General features: G+C 45.3%; 1 protein-coding gene across 10 annotated transcripts in view; it reads right to left on the minus strand.

Annotated features, from left to right (window-relative positions):
* Nucleotides 1-16264, minus strand: part of BICRA (BRD4 interacting chromatin remodeling complex associated protein) — a 1420469-nt gene that overhangs the window by 10459 nt on the left and 1393746 nt on the right. For all 10 annotated transcript variants that reach the window (XM_069644334.1, XM_069644339.1, XM_069644332.1 and 7 more), the window contains one exon: nucleotides 4379-4481. In XM_069644334.1, coding sequence (XP_069500435.1) covers nucleotides 4379-4481 — 103 coding nt within the window. The remainder of the gene's footprint in view (nucleotides 1-4378; nucleotides 4482-16264) is intronic.

The raw sequence follows: 16264 nt of genomic DNA on the forward strand, positions 1-16264 counted from the left end.
CCACCATTTAATCACTTGTCAGAACTACCAGTCGAGCACAATCCTATCCTGGAAGCTTCTGGATACCTAGACTCAATGGGACGTCGAGGAACTCCTGCAGCATCCGCATCTGTCGCTTACAGAGCCGTATCAGGTAAATGCACGACAACATCATGCCGAGCAGCGACTTGATGGTCCTCACCATGGCGATCTTCAGTGCCAACCGCCATTGCACTTTGTCGAGGATGGCCGATATCCTTTCCTCCGACAGTGACGCCAGGCACGACCCTGTGCTGAGCTTGGATCCCAGGAACAGTGCGCCCTGCGATGGAGTTAAGCAGGACTTTGCATAGTTCACCGAGAACCCCAGATCTGTCAGCAGACGGACGGTCCATTCAGTGTGTTCGACGGCGGTGTCCCTTGACTTGACCCGGATGAGCCAGTCATCCAGGTAGGGGTAAACGTGGATCCCTTGTAGTCGCAGATGGGCCGCCACTGGCACCAAGCACTTGGTGAAGACTGGGCGCTGAGTTCAGCCCGAACTGACAATGCCTCCCCAGAACAACGAAGTTCCGAAACTTGCATTTTTTGTGTATGGGGACGTGGAAGTACGCGTCCTCCAGATCCAACAACGACAGAAAGTCCCCCTCCTCCAGCTGGCCGAGCACATACTGCAGTGTGACCATCTTGAACTTCTGGGACTTTATGTATTTGTTTAGCCGTCGTAGGTAGAGAATGGCGCTCCAGCGCCCAGTCTTCTTTCTTACGAGGAAGTAACCTGAGTATACTCTGCAGCCCCGGAGTCGCAGTGGAACCAGCTCTATTGCCCCCTTTTGTAACATGGCCCGAACCTCGAGCAGCAGCTGCGGGATGTGGTTTTCCCCCCGGGCCACTGGTGATATTCGCAGACACTTCTGTTGGAATTGTAAGGTGTGTTCGTGTGCGAGAGCATGCAGCACCCATCTGTCGGTGGAGATGGTCTTCCACACACCGATGTAGTTCGCCAGCTGGCCTCCCAGCTTGTCTGGACCTACTGTCTAAGGTATGTGGCCTTGAGCCAGCCACGACGGCGAAGACAAATTCCATTTCCCATCTGGTGGAAACCCGTGTCCACGATATCCAGGGCCACAGTGATGGCTTGGTCCAATGCCATCTCGCCTTCTTGAAGGATCTCCAAAGCCTGCACCCGCTTGTCATCGGGCAGGATTTTCAGCAGCGAAGCCAGCTTAAACCATAGCTCCTGGTCATATGAGGCCACGATCACGAGAGCGTTGGCAGCCTTGACAGTCGTTGCAGCAGAGTAGATAACCTTTCTACCCATCAAATACAACTTCTTCCCCTTGTTGTCTGGAGGAGTGGAGGAAGATGAGGCAGCCGAGCCCGACTATTTCTTCCTGACGGCTGCCGTAACCACCAAGTCCGGCGACGGTTCAGATCGTAAGCACTTGGGTGCAGAGTCCGGAACCCTACACTTCTTCTCCAGCCGGTCTCACTTCACTGGGGCTGTGTAGAGGGGTTCTTCAGCAGAGCCAGTGCTTCATCCCAAACGTCGTCCAGGATATGGACCGACAGGATGGTCTACCTCTTCGCCTCCTGGCGCGGGTATAAGAAGCCTTCCTTCTTTTCCTCCGGCGTGAGCTGGAAAAGCTGACACCCAGGCGATCATCGCATGGAAAGATCCCACTGCGTCCAGCGGAGAGGCTCTGGGCAGAGAGTCCCCCATTCCTCCGTCGTCATCATACGTGCCCATTGTCGCTGTGTCCGACTCAGTCTCCCTTGGGGGGGGGGGGGGTGGGGAGAGTCAGAGGGGCAGGGGGGCGATGGGTGGCATGGAGGTGCAGGGTGCCGCCTCCTTCTTGGCAGACGGCTCCCACGGTGTCAACAGGGTGGCCGGCACTGGCGCCGCGGGGGGTGGAGAGGTCGTCAGCAGCATCCTCTGTATCTCAGACACCAACGTGTGGAGGGTGCAGAGGATATCCAAGGAAAGGTCTTCTTGAGATTGATAGTGAACCCCAGGTCGTGGAGTGTTTTCATCAGTGCGGAATTCTTGAGAATTCTCCCCAACATCCCAATACTATGGACAGGCAATTACTGACAAACATTCACACCCGACTTCCATTAAACATCTCCACAGGGATAAAAGGCCGAGCACGAAAGCACACTTGAAGGGAGGCAAAGCACACAAAGCTACAGCAGTTTCGAGTTGGCAGCTGAACGATGGGAGAAAGACAGCAAAACAAAAAGGGATATTAAGAAGGGAAGTTCCCTTGATCTTTTCGGCAAGACGCTGTTACTTTCAAGAAACCATCCAGGCAGAAAGCGCAAGGCCAGGAAACCAGGCTGAAGAATCCTGCATTGTGTGTAGGAGATGTTGAAGGCCCTCCCGCGTAACTGAGCCCAGCAGGGAGGAGCAGCAGCAGCCGCTGTGTTATCTTTGGATCCAAGAACAAAGAAACTCCAAAGAGATCAACCAAGCCGGCGAGTTGGGAAGACCGGTCTGCGTTGAAGTCAAGGTTGCAAGCGGCAACATTGCATTACGAGCACTGGAATTAACATTGTTAAATGCGTGTGATGAAAGACGTGAGTAAAGTTAAACTGCTGATGAATGTTTGAACTTGAGAAGAAAAGATACAATACCGTTGACATAGTGTTCCGGCATGTGCTCAGTCGAAAGTCTCTGAAAGGTATACCGCCAAGAGAAATGACAATAGAAGATTGATGTGAAATAGAATTATGTGAAGTTAGTCAAAGTGGTCCTGCAATGGTTTAAGCAAAGCCATCGCATATTCGAAAGTCTTCAATTCTTGGGTCCGAGCCCAAAGGAGAGGGATCCGTGGTCCGAGCCCGAACGAGGGAGACCAAATTGTGAACATTGTAGAAACTGATTAATGTGAAAACCCGAGGAGAAAATAACTTTTATGTTGTTACAGTAGGCCCTCTGCAATAAGGGAATGTCATTGAGAGAGACTTTGGCGGAAGGCCCTGATGCATGTTTTTAACTGTTACCTCGTGGCCAAGAAGCCAGAGTGTGTGTGTGTGAAGCCTGTGCTGAAAACGTGGGGCAGGGGAGCCAACTGCTATCATCCTGACATATTATTTCTTGAACACTTTTCTGTTGCATACATCATTGTCCCACACCATTTGTATTTAGAAGTAAGGACTGGCAATAGGTTTATTAGTATAGGCCCGAGACACCACTAGGACTGTGCTACTTATTTTATGGCTGTATTACTTCCTCCCATCTTTAGATTTAGGTTTAAACAACCCATTTGACGTTCAATAAACACCCCTGAACTGTGATCACTTGTGTCTGTTGTCACTGTTGATGCCATGCCTTCCGTACAGCCCAAAGTAAACAAAAGAGAAAGCCACCATCAGCCTATCCACATAATTAACAGAGAGGAGGAAACTATGGGGCACCATTTGGGTACCTTGCCTTAGGAGTCATAAGGACTCTTAAGGCAGGGCACATAAAAACACAGCACATGCTGTCAGTCAGGCTCTGGTTTTAACCTGGCTCAGAGAAAAATAAAACCCTAAACCCAGAAAAAACAGCAAACACAGGGGGCTATTTCTTTAACAGAACACATCATGGTTACATCACAAACAAATTGAGAAGGTGAACTGAATATTGGCGAAAATGCCAAGATGTCATTTAGATATGATATACACACATGCAGGTGACATGATTGGGTCTGTAATGCTGTGCGTTAATCTCTGCTCCCGGTACAACCTCATGATGGGGAAAGCTATTGCACAAGACACCTGGGTAGAAAGAGGGCTGGTGTGGCTTGCAAGAGTATTTTGCTGGTCAGGAAAGGAAAGCACTTATGGCCCGGCTCGTTGATGGCAGGTAGATGTGAATCCATCTTGAGCACTATGACTGTTTGTAAGAGAAACGGAAGGCAACAGAAATAGAATGCTAACAGACAAACAGCAATGCAACTCAGCAGCACGCCAGGCCAGGGACAGTACTTGAAACCTTAGTGTGGTCCACATCTGTGACCCAACAGCAGTTAGGTCACTTCAGGGCTTCTAAATAATGCTCGGAGTGTGAGATTTGTTTTTTCTGAACTACACTGTACTGTGGAATATAATTAACGTTATTCTTTCATCCCTTCTTTGCGGTAATTTACTGGCGTATTAAGAACAAATGTTTTACTCTTGGTTTAGGTTTATGAAAATCCATACAAAGACTCAGACAATAGATTGCAATCCATGGCACAGTGTGTAAAGAGGTGATTTTGAGGCAATGGTATAAGAATCTCTTTATTACTCATGTCACACTGAAAACTATGAGGAAATGGACTAACAAGTACTAAGCCAAAGCAAAGGTGACATGCGAGAAACCTCAAGATAAATTAAATGACTTTTAGTGAACTAAAACGGCTTGACAAACCTGGTTTCTCCTTGGCCAGCTGTTTGTCCTGAGACAGGGCCACCTTCTCCTCCTGGATGAACATCCGGTCAATCATCACCATCTCCGCAGACGGGCTCACTCTCTAAGTCAGAAAAAACAGTGAGAATGTGGAAGATGTGCTAAACAGAATTTCCATTTCAGTTGCCCCTTCTCTACCAGCCCGTTAGGACGTGATAACTTGTTAGAAGACCACTTAAGATACACAAGTCAAAAATATGTCAGAACCAATCACTCCAACTGAACTGCTTTCTGAATGAACACATGGGAAACAATCAGGTAGCACCGCTATTGGGATCAAGAAAATGTGACAGCTGTAAAAGTAATTGTATACACTGTGCATGTGTCACATGTGCATATACTGCATAATACTGCAATCTCGTGGTTTGTTTTTCGCATTTGTAAATGAATAGTGTGTTTTCAACAGCAAATTACAAGTGTGAGATCTACCATACGGCAGATCTATTGGAATACAAGGTGGGAGTATGCCATGGCAGTAACTAGAACTTCCTTTCCTTCAAAAAAGTTGCACATAAGGAAGAAAGGGAAGAACCTGGAAGAGAAAATAAATGGAGTCTTGGCCACGAAAGGTCATCCGAGGGTGCCTCATAATGGTCACACTGCTAAGATTACAATCAGGTTTACTACTGAACACAACTTGGTGTCCCATTAAACTTGTTGGTGACCAGACCTGACCTAGAGGCACTATTAAAAATCAAAATCGTCTCCATCCAAAGATGTTCTGTAACAACTAATGGGGGCGCAGGTGGAAGAGTAGGCAGAGTGATTTCTTAAAGGAGTGGAGAGATCCAGATCATGGTTAGGGAGATTTATAATTTTTATGCTTCATCCCCTCGCCTAGTGAGACCCACCCAGAAAACGTTTTGCTGGACTTCTGGACCTGTTTCTTTCAATCCCGAATGAGTGGAGCCTTTATCCACTTGTTCATTCTTGTGCGCTCTGTGTTTTGGAACTCTATTCTTTGTATTCTACCTGTGCTATATACTATCTCCTCTATAGCTTTAAAAACCCCTTAAGTGCCAGGCTATTATGCAGGTCTTTGCAAAAAGGACGAGCATACTCGTCCTTGGCACTTAAGGGGGCATCTGGGTTTTGCTACTGCTGCACACAGCTCCTTGTAGGCAGTGTTGTGGGGGGAGTCTCAGGCTCCTCCTTTAAAAGTACTTTTTAATATCCCCCCCAAGTACAGATTCTTTTTTATTGTGATTTGGTTTTAATTAAACCTTAAACAAATGTAGAATTGAAAGAAGATAATAAAATACAACAACATTGAACATTGGAAACATTAGAAATAAAAAGAAAGAATATTGCATACAGAATATCAATACAATTCTTAGAAGAAAATAAACTTTAAAAAAATGCAATATTTTCACATAGCAGAAATCTACTTAGATAATCAAGAATCCAAATGATTCAAAACATCAGTTAGAAATTGACATAGTGAAAGCTAACAATCTCCTTTGCCTGAGGCAATCAGGCTTCAGACCAAAACATGGTACGGAATCAGCATTGATAGATCTAAAAACGCAGATGGACGATCTAAAAGATAAAGGCAACTTAGCATTCCTTCTACTAGACCTATTGACCAAATTTGATTTAGTCAATCACAATGTCCTTTGTAATCACCTCACAACAGCAGCCTATTTGTCCCCTAAAGCCACCACCTGCATAAAGTCCTTCATTGACAACTGTACCATGAGGGTATTTGCACCAATGGCAGCAGCTGAGCCTTCACCGGTCACCTGTGGAGTACAACAGGGTTCCTGTGTCTCTCCCACGCTGTATAATATTTTTTACCAAGACCCTGTTCGATGATCTTGACAATTTGGGTGGCACTTACACTAACCATGCAGATGACACCCACATTCTCATCCCTATCACAGGTGATTATGACACTGACCAGACTTTGCTCAACAAAATCTACCTTGTTATCCAAGCATAGATGACCACACATGGTCTTTGGCTTAACAATGACAAGACAGAGCTACTCCTTCTGGCTCCCAGACAAGACTGAAAAAACTAGTCAACCAGTTTAAATATTTTAATATAGATGGGATCAACATAAAAGTTTCTAAGGAGGTGAAAACTCTGGGAATCTATTTTGACTCTGCCTTAACCCTAACCAGACAAGTTAACGCTACAGCCTCTGCCACGGCTTACACGTGCAAACTAGTCAATGCGTGCAAACCATTCTCGTCAACAGCAAGCTGCACTACCTTGGCAAAAACTCTAATTTTGTCTAAAATAGACTAATGTAATGCCTCGTACCTTGGAGCGAGCAAGGGCAATATAAAGAAATTGCAAATAATACAAAATAATGCATTAAGAACAGCGCTCAACATCCCGAAAACCCAGAATATATCAGCAGTAAGGCGCAACGCCCAATGGCTCTCAGTCAATGACAGAATTGCATTTAAAACCTTAACAACCACTCATAAATGCCTTTCCAACTCAGCTCCTAAATACCTAGCTTGTACATTCTCCAGGACCACATCAGACCGACCCACAAGATCCCAACACCTACATTGCCTCAAAATACTAAGATTCAAGTTACAGAAAGCTGGGGATAGCAGATTCCCCGTTTTATCAGCTAAACTTCGGATCTCCTTGGCTGTTGACCTAAGAGCTGAACCATCTTACTACAGATTTAGGAAACATTTAAAAACCTGGCTCTTTTCTAATGAGGCATGACACATGTTTTAACCTGCTAATATGTATATATCTGAACTGCACTTGTAAATACCTCCTGTTAACCTTGTAAATATTTTATCTCTGCTCTTGTAACTGTATTTACTGTGCTGTACTGCACCTAGATACATAAGGGTTTGGTGCGCTAAATAAATAAACTAAACAAAAGATTTTCCCCCCGACATTAACCTTGACTAGAGTAAGTCCCTAGAGACTGCTGATTCCAAACATATCCTATGTTTGAAGTTAGGCAATATTGTATGTAGTAACCCTGTGGGAGAGTACACCAGCTTTGTCCTCTTGACAATAGTTAACCCAACCTTTGGTATAGGCCTGTACTACATAAGTTGGCAGTGTGACTGAGCAGCCAGGTGCATCTCAAGAGGGGTCAATGTGAGCTGTAGGGTTGCAACAGAGTTTCACAGTGATACGTAGTTAAATAACACTTATACTCAAGGTTTCTTGATAAAAAATAATTATTTATTAATTTAACAGTCAGTTTTCAAATAAGCCTTCTTTATAAGGGAGCAATTGGCAACAATAAAGATGCAGTTCAAAATACACTTCTTCAGTTCAATAAAGTAAGTAGATACCCTTTTGGGATGGCAGATACATTTTCCTACACCCTGAGGGGACTTCAATTGCTAGGACACGGAGGACATTATTATATCACTTTCCGTACTTCGATGGTAATGCTGAAGTTGTGGCAAAAAGGAAAAGGTTAGGCAAGGAAACAATGGTTCACAAGTTTCTCAAACAGGTAAGCACTGTTGAACCCCCAAATGCAATGTAGATTAACCCTTTCCAAGCTATACAAGTAAGGCCTGGAGGACTTTTTGGAGTGATAGTTGAAACACAAAGTCAGAGGTTAGACGAGTCTTCAGGGTGCCAGGACAGCCAATGTCACTGGAGCAAACGCTAGGGGAGCTAAGGCACTTCCTGAAGGTAAGTTAAAAAAAAAGTCTTGCACAATGTTAAGAGAGAGTTTTGTTGAAAATGAAATCACTGTTGGGGCACAAGATGGGAAGCTTGTGAGGGGCAACGCTGCAAGCAACTCTGCAAAGGGCACCCAATGCCAGTCTCAACTGAGAACAAGCAAGCTACACAACAAGAGGTAAGTTCACAGTACATTAGGTCTGAAGAAATGGTTCCAGCGGGCTTCTGTTCCAGTTGTAGTTCCTGCAGATCCTGTTCCCAGGCCACAGTCGTGGGGACAAGAGGGAGGAAGTCTAGGGACTCCTGCACTACAATTCGAAGGTCAGCGGCAGCAATGGGCAAAGTTCAGATCAGCAGAACTTTGCGGTTTCAGCTTCTGGCGAATAGCACCATCACAGTTCTTGGACACCTTGTGGACTTTCCTTGCTTCTGGGGTCGGGCACTCTGTTGAAGTGGCTCAGGCTCGGTCAGTCCTGCTTCCAGGGAATCCAGAGGATCTTCCTGGAGCTCAGGTCCGGCTTAAAAATGATGCACTCGATTCTGGTGTCCCTGTCCCCTGGCACTCGGTTCCTGCAGGAGTAATGAAAGTAAAGCCAGCAGAGAGAGGATTTCTAGTCGAGTTCGTCTTGGGGTCGATTGGTCCCACCAACCCAAGGGGACAAGTCCTCCTTTGCAGGGCTTCTCTAGTCGAGGCGAACTCAGAGCTTCAGCACTGCAGCAGGGCTTCACCGGGCAAACCAATGGTCCAGGAATTGGAGCAAGCTTCTCTTCCAAGTTCTTCTTTGGATTCCTTTGTCCAATGGTCAACTCAGCCTTCCTTGCAAAAGACCTTGCCTTTTATTCAAGTCTCTCCCATTCATTCGCATACTTAATACAATAGTGAGGTTGTGGAAAAGCAAAATGTTAGGGAAGGAAAAAGGTTAACAGGTTTTCAAAATATATGAATACTTTGCAATCTTTCAAATTAAGTCTAGGTTAGACTTTTCCCAGCAATACATGTTAAACTTATGCACCACCTATGAGGTACAGTTAAAACCAAAGCCAATGGGTGAGTCTGCAGGGAGCCAGGATAGCCAAAGTCAATTGAAACAATGTCTAGGGAGAGGAGGCACATCTTCAGATAGCACAAAAGTCTTGCACAATGTTATTTAGAGAGTTTGTAGAAAAATAATCACTGTTGGGCCACAAGCTGTTAGGCTTGTGAAGGGCAAAGCTGCAAGTAACTCTGCAAAAGGCATCTACTACAAGTCTCCAGTGAGAACAAGCAAGCTACAGATAAAAGAGGTAAGTACCCCTTCAGTCAAGACAGTACCTTAGGTTGGAAGACGAGGATCCAGCTGGCTTCTGTTATGGTTGCAGTTCCTGGGCCTCAGTCGTGGGGACAAGAAGGACGACGTCTGGAGGACTCCTGCACTGCAGTTCGAAGGTCAGCAGTGGCTACACACTCTTTCCAAATCAGCAGCACTTTGCGGTTTCAGCTACCGGCAAATAGCACCACAGCGGTTCTTGGACACCTTGTGGGCCCCCCTTCTTCTGGGGTCCAGCAATCTGTTGAGGTCAAGCTTGGGTCGTTGTTAGGCAAAGTTTGCATGCAGTACCCTCTGGGACCACTACAGACATCTATGACTACAGGTGTAAGCAAAACCAACCTTTGGTGCAAGTCTGTACCACACAGTTTTTGGTAGCGAGCTGAGCAGCTAGGCTTATCTCAAGAGGGAATGTGAGCTTGTAAGGGGGTTACACAGAGGTCTACAATCACAAGTATTCAGATAGACACTTCTACTTAAGGTTTCTTGGTAAAACACTTCTTAATTTATTACACAGTCAGTTAAAAGGAGGCAATCAATGTCACACAAAAATATACTACAGTACTTCACACTATTCGGTTCTGTGACATTTAAACTACTTTGAAGTAGGAGCAAAATGGCATTCAGAGCATTTGAAGCAGGAGCTAAAAGACATAAGATAATAAAATGAATATTACAGTTACTCTTAAACAGTGCAAATAGTTTGAGTTCACCAGAGGAGTTGATTCAATGCAATAGGTAGCCCAAAGTCAATGGGCTAGAGTCTTGTACAAGTAAAAATGGTTCTGGTAGTTAAACGGAAAAGTCTTTGCCACGGTTCTCAGAAGTAGTTCGCAGAAGAACGATTCATACGTCGGATCACAAGCTGACTAGGCCTGCAAGTTGCCCAAGTTTCACACACTTTTGCAGTGAGAGCCAAGTTCTCTGGGTCAGGTTTTCACAGTACCTTCTATTGAAGAAAAAGATGCAGCTGAAGACGTCTGTTCCTGGCAGTTCCTGCAGATCTCGCTGTTCCTGAGCTTCAGTCGTGGGGACAAGAGGGAGGCTGTCGGGGGACTCCTGCATTGCACGGGTACTGGTCACAAAGCTGGCAAATTGACAAATCTTCGATTCCGGTAGCTGTCGTCAAGCATACAAACTGGTGTCCTTCTCCCTGGTTATTCGATTTCCTGCAGCACTCTGAGGAAAATACAACCACCCCCGAGAATGGTGTTCAGGTGGCTTATGAGTTGATTGCTCCCACCAACTCACTTCTCTGTCGCAATGAACTTGGCGATTCGGACCTGCAGCAGGGCTTCACTGGGCAAACCAACGGTCCAGGAGTTGCAGGAGCTGTCTTCGGTTCTTTCGTTCCAGTGGCCGACTGTGCCTTCCAAGCCAAGAGACTCGCCTTTTAAACAGTTTTCTCCCATTCATTCCAGCCTATCTGCCACTCACCCATCAGAGTGGCTGTCCTTGCCGGACAGTCAGCCAGCCAATCACGCCAGAGTGCATTTGTGTCTCTCAGGAGACTAAGCACAGGGAGTTTGGGCACCTCCCTCACTTCCTGCCCACCCCAGACACTCAGGCACCAGATGTGGTCTTCAGTCCTGAAGCCTGCAAAAGGCATCGGAACAAAGGGATCAAACCTGGTTTGGTGCACAGAGACAAACTCTAGAAGGACCTTTCCAAAAAGAAATAGCGAAAAGAAGACCGGGACCTGTTGCAACAAAGGGAGCTCAGACGGCATCTTGAAAAACATGGCTCCCGCGATTTTTAGCCATCGGTGTTCGCGGTCAGGAAAAATCATGGTAGTTAGTTGTAAAACCACTGCCACCAGCCATTTCGATAGAAAAGGCTAGCATTTGACTGCTAAATGAGTTTCTAGACATAGGGGAAAATAGGTAACCCCCCCAGCATTCTATTGGAAGATAGTGTGTGCTGGGTCTAGGAATTTAAAAAGACTAGTAAAGTCAATTTAACTTTACATTCTATGGGAAACAGTAGTTTATCCCAGAGAAGGTGTTTAAACCTTGGGAGAGCCTAAACGGCTTCCCTGTGTCACTGCACTGAGGGTGCTGTGTGACACACATGAAAAGATGATGCCTATTGAGTTGTCTAAAACTCCATAATCAAAGAACACAAGAGTAAAATACACATCAAAATACATGAGTGTGTGAAAAAAGGCTCACACTCTCTCCAGGTAAAACAATCAAGTCATCAAAATCCAGAAACATTGCTGGGGGTCTCTAAGGTGAAAGGAATTAGCACATTTATGAGAATTCTCCCTAACGGTCGTCCTGCTACCGGAGGGTCCTCAGGATCTTCCTGGAGCTCGAGTCCGGATTAAAGATGATGCACTTGTTTCTGGTGTTCCTGAACCCTGTCACTCAGTTCCAGCACCAGCAAGGAAGTACAGCCAGTAGGGAGAAGAGTGCCAGCAAAGTTCGTCTTGGTCCCACCAACCCTAAGGAAGAAGTCGTCCCTTCCGGTCTTCTCTAGTCGATAGGAAATTGGAGCTTCAGCACTGCAGCAGGCTTCACCGGGAAGTTCAACGGTCCAAGAGGGTACAGAAAGCATCTTTTCCAAGTTCTTTTGTCAGATGTTTCTTCCAGTGGTCGACTCTGCCTTCTGTTCAAGAGACCTCGCCTTTTATGCATGCTTCTCCCATTCATGCACAGTCTAGCTGTCACACACACAGTAGGGTGGCTGTCCTGTCACAACAGCCAGCCAGCCAATCATGACTGGGTGCGTTCAGGTAACCAAGGAGACTAAGAACAGGGAGTTTCGGTCACCTCCCTCGCTTCCTGCCCTGCCAGACACACTGGAGCCATAGGCGGGTTACAGCACTGAAGCACGCCAAAGGCAAAACAAACAAAAGGGTTAAACCTGGATTGGCACGCAGATTAAAACCTAAGACCGACCTCACAAGCAAGAAATGGCGAAAAAAGACGACCAGGGCCATTTTGACAAAATGGTCACCCATGGGTGGAATACTGCAGCTAAGGATTCAGCCTGCGGTAGAAAACAAACAATGGTAGGAAAATTAAACCACTGCCAGCAGCCATTAAATGTAGTGAGGGTAATGATTAAGTAGGAAAGGGGGTTACTAAGTAACCCCCCAGTACTTCCACATAAGATGGGGTGTACTGACCTACATATGAAAAACAGGTAAGTAAAGTCAATTTCACTTTACTACTCTTGGGAACAGTAGTTTACCCAAGAGAAGGTATTTAAACCGGAAGAGAAAGCCAAAGGACTTCTATGTGACACTGCACTGAAGGTGCTGTTTTTCAATACAAAAGGTGATGCCTATGGAGTTTGTCAGGCTCCACATCACAGAAACAGAGTCAAAATCAGATAACAAATGCATGAGAGTGTGAGTAAAGGGTCTCTCGCTCACTCCAGGATAAAAATTAAAAGTCCTAAAGTCAGGCAAAAGAACTGGGGGTCAAAGGGAATTAGTACAGAAATTAGAATTTTCCCTAACAAAATGATTTAGGGTTTCAATGGAGGCAGTGCTGTTACAAAACCGACACTCTGTAGTAGTTGCTCAGGATTTAGAATGACCACCCCAATGGACAGTTCGCTCCCTAGTGGGTGGATGGTTTAATTTAAAGCGCATGTAGAGGTAACGCATTTTCGGACACGGGAAACGGGAAAGATAGGTGGAAAAATATTCACTTTTCCCCAGAAATTGTGCATATTCAGAGTATGAGCGATAGACTTGTATAGATTCAAGAGTACAAGCCCAATCATACCTAAAAGGTTTCAGTTTAGTACCTCCTGGTCGATTTACTAGTTCTTCAGCAGTTGACCGAATATCATGCTGTAAGTCTGACATCTTCCCCACATGTGTTAATAGAAGGGATCCGTTTATCCTTCATCAGGCTATTTAGCTCCGCATAGAGGGAATTATCCGCTGCATTAAGAAATTTAGAAAAGTTAAGGAGCTGTCTTCACTGACATATAGCTTTAAGTGAAGTTAGTGCCAACTTGTGTCAAATTATAGGATTTGGAACTGCCGATGACAAAGACAATACCTTTTTCCAAAGTTGTGCCTTCCTGTAGCTTATTTAGCGTTTTCCCCATATTCACTAGCAAAATATTTACGTCATACAAAAGCAAAGGTTCTATTTTAAGCAGATAGTAGCGGAGAACAGGGGCAATAGTAAAAGAAAAAAAAAAAGAAGTTTTATGAAATAACCGTTTCATACGAGAGAAAAGAAGGGTGATCTTATCTTTCAGAGAAAGTTGCCACATAGTTACGGTAGATTATTTAGTGAGGTTATACCCAAGATATCTGATTGAGGAAACCAGTTTGATTGGTTCACTTCATAGTTTTAGGATGCTTGGTTTTTGAGAAAATGATAATCTTCGATTTTTTACTATTGCCTTCAGGTTGTGTTTCCGTGCCAACTGCAAACAAATATTCAGTTTGCATTGAAGACCAAGCGCGGTACGATCAAAAAGAATAAAATAGTCAGCAAAAGCAAGCCACTGTAATTTGAGAGAACCAAACCTAGCCGGATAGATATCATCCCTACACCAGAGATTATCCATGTCAATCAGATAGAGATTAAAAAGTGTCGGGGCAAGAGTACACCCCCTGTTGAACACCCACCCGGGTTGATACGAGTCTAGAAAGAGTGCCACTTCTTGTTAGAAAAATTCTAATCGTAATATTCCGATGTAGGAGGGCAATCAGTTAAACCAACTTGGAACGAACACAGAAATAAATCAATTTAATCCACAAAAATTCACTTAATACACAATCAAAAGCAGCGGACACATCTAAAGATGCCATATAGACAAGCTCTTTACCATGATATTTCACGTTGTGCAGTAGATGTGCCATAACTGTAGAATTAATTGTAGTACCCATAGAACGTCTGAAGCCAACTTGGAATTTTGACAGGAGATGTGATTGAGCAAGAACCAGATCAAGGTCTCCAACTACAGTTCTTAGGGGCAGAGAGATACTTAGTGTCTCTCCCCAAACTGTATAGACAGATTGGCACACACCATCTTCAGTGGAGTGCCAAAGGGATACCTAATATACACCTTCTCTCTGCTCCTGTAACTTTGTAGTCACAATCACCTAGTTATGGCTGGTCTTCTACCAACTATTGTGCATTTTTTGGCACGGCAGGCTATGTCCATAGCCCCGGTAGTGCACAATAAGGGCACCCACGTACCAACTTGGGACCCTCCTTTTTTCGATTACTAGCATGGTTGTTGTCAGCCCTTCTGCTACCAATCCGGGAGGGGGAGGCCCTGTGTGTGTGTTTTGCCTTTGGCAGGAACACTTGGGTATCCCCGCCTAGGGTCAAGAGTGTCTGGACAGGTAGGAAGTGGGGGAGGAGTTTTCCACCCCTCTGACCTTGGTCTACCAGAGTGCATGTAGAGGTTCACCTACCACAGGGGGTCTGGCTGTCCTGATTGCACAGCCAAAGGCCCCTTTCAGTAATATGTTGAGAGAGATATTGCAGAGGAGTGTGTGCTGGAACTGTATAAAAGGCGAGGCTTCTGGAAAGAAAAGCAAGTCGACCACTGGAAGCTGAAGTAACCAAAGAAGATGACCAGAGACGCATGCACACCCTTTGCAACACCTTGAAGTGACCACTGCTGTCCTGACCCCGTTTTCTGCGCGACAGAGGAGCTCCAAAGAGGATGACTCCTTCCCTTTGGCTTGTGGGAACAACCAGTCCCAAGACACACTTTGAAACTAGCCATCTCCCGAGCTCCTAAGAGTTACCAGAGCAGCGAAACCTCAATACCAGGGGACCTGCTGTCCATTTCGAGTGCATCGTTGTGGAAAGGCTGAATCCGTACAAATCTTTGCTGAAACCACAAGGACACTCCAGGGATCCGTTCCAACTCGCCCAGAACCCCTCATCAGAATGTGGGGCTGCAGGAAGCGAAGAAGATTGACCAGGTGATCTGTGTCCTTTGTTGGTGCTGCAGAAAAAACACCAAATCCGCAGAGTGAACCAAGAAGTTGCTGAAAGTCATGCTACAGGTCCTCCCTCAAGACAGCTGCTAAAATATTGCGTCCATTGTTCTGCCTTCAGTCATCTGACAAAGGAATCCAGAGGTCGGGTCCAGTGGAGCAACATCGCGGAGCATCCAGCACAAACATTTTCTTCTAACCCAAGGTACTGTGGGGAAAAAGCTATTGCTTACCCGATTCTAAGAAGTCGATCCAGAGCATTGGAAGTGCACGAAGAGGTGTCTAGTGCAAAACCCCTCTTACCTCAGACCCAAGCCACTGCTTGTGTCCCCTTTTAAGGTCTCCCTTGTTAGTTGTTAATTTGCTGCTTCAATAACACTAGAGACTGGAAGAAATCCACAGGAACTCTTCTTCATTTACTGCTTGTCAAGGCTTCAAGCCCTCTCCGAACTGGCTTTATCTGGGCTTGCGTTTTGGGACTTAAAGGACGTACACTGAAGAAACTGTCTCTCAAATCTTGAACCAAGCACATGTTACACTAACTAACCATTTTACTCCCTTTAAGTGATTTTACTATATGTGTTTGCAGAGTAAATGCATTACCGTATAAACTGTTGAAAGCCGCATGAGTGCGCAATAACCGATAATACAATAACATTGTCTTTTCCCTTTCTAAAGTTGCTGCAAATGTAATCGCGAACAAGCACAAACGTGAAAGTGCCCTTTGAAGTATATTAGCAAGTATTCCTAAGTGTTCTGGCATAAACATCTAAGTATTTAAAGTGATTCTGGTTTAAATATAAGGAACAAGTTACTTACCTGTAACTGTTGTTCTCCAGCATGGGTCTGGCATGGATTCACATGCTCATGAATATTCCCCGTCGTCAGGCCGGGAATCCTCGGTATAGAAAAAATCAGTATCAGTTTCGTTTCTGATCTGTCTTTCTCAGTAGTAACCAATCACTGGTCTCTGGGTCATACTGC

Source organism: Ambystoma mexicanum, chromosome 2p (assembly GCF_040938575.1).
Source record: "Ambystoma mexicanum isolate Mex_15411 chromosome 2p, UKY_AmexF1_1, whole genome shotgun sequence".
NCBI classification, from domain to species: Eukaryota; Metazoa; Chordata; class Amphibia; order Caudata; family Ambystomatidae; genus Ambystoma; species Ambystoma mexicanum.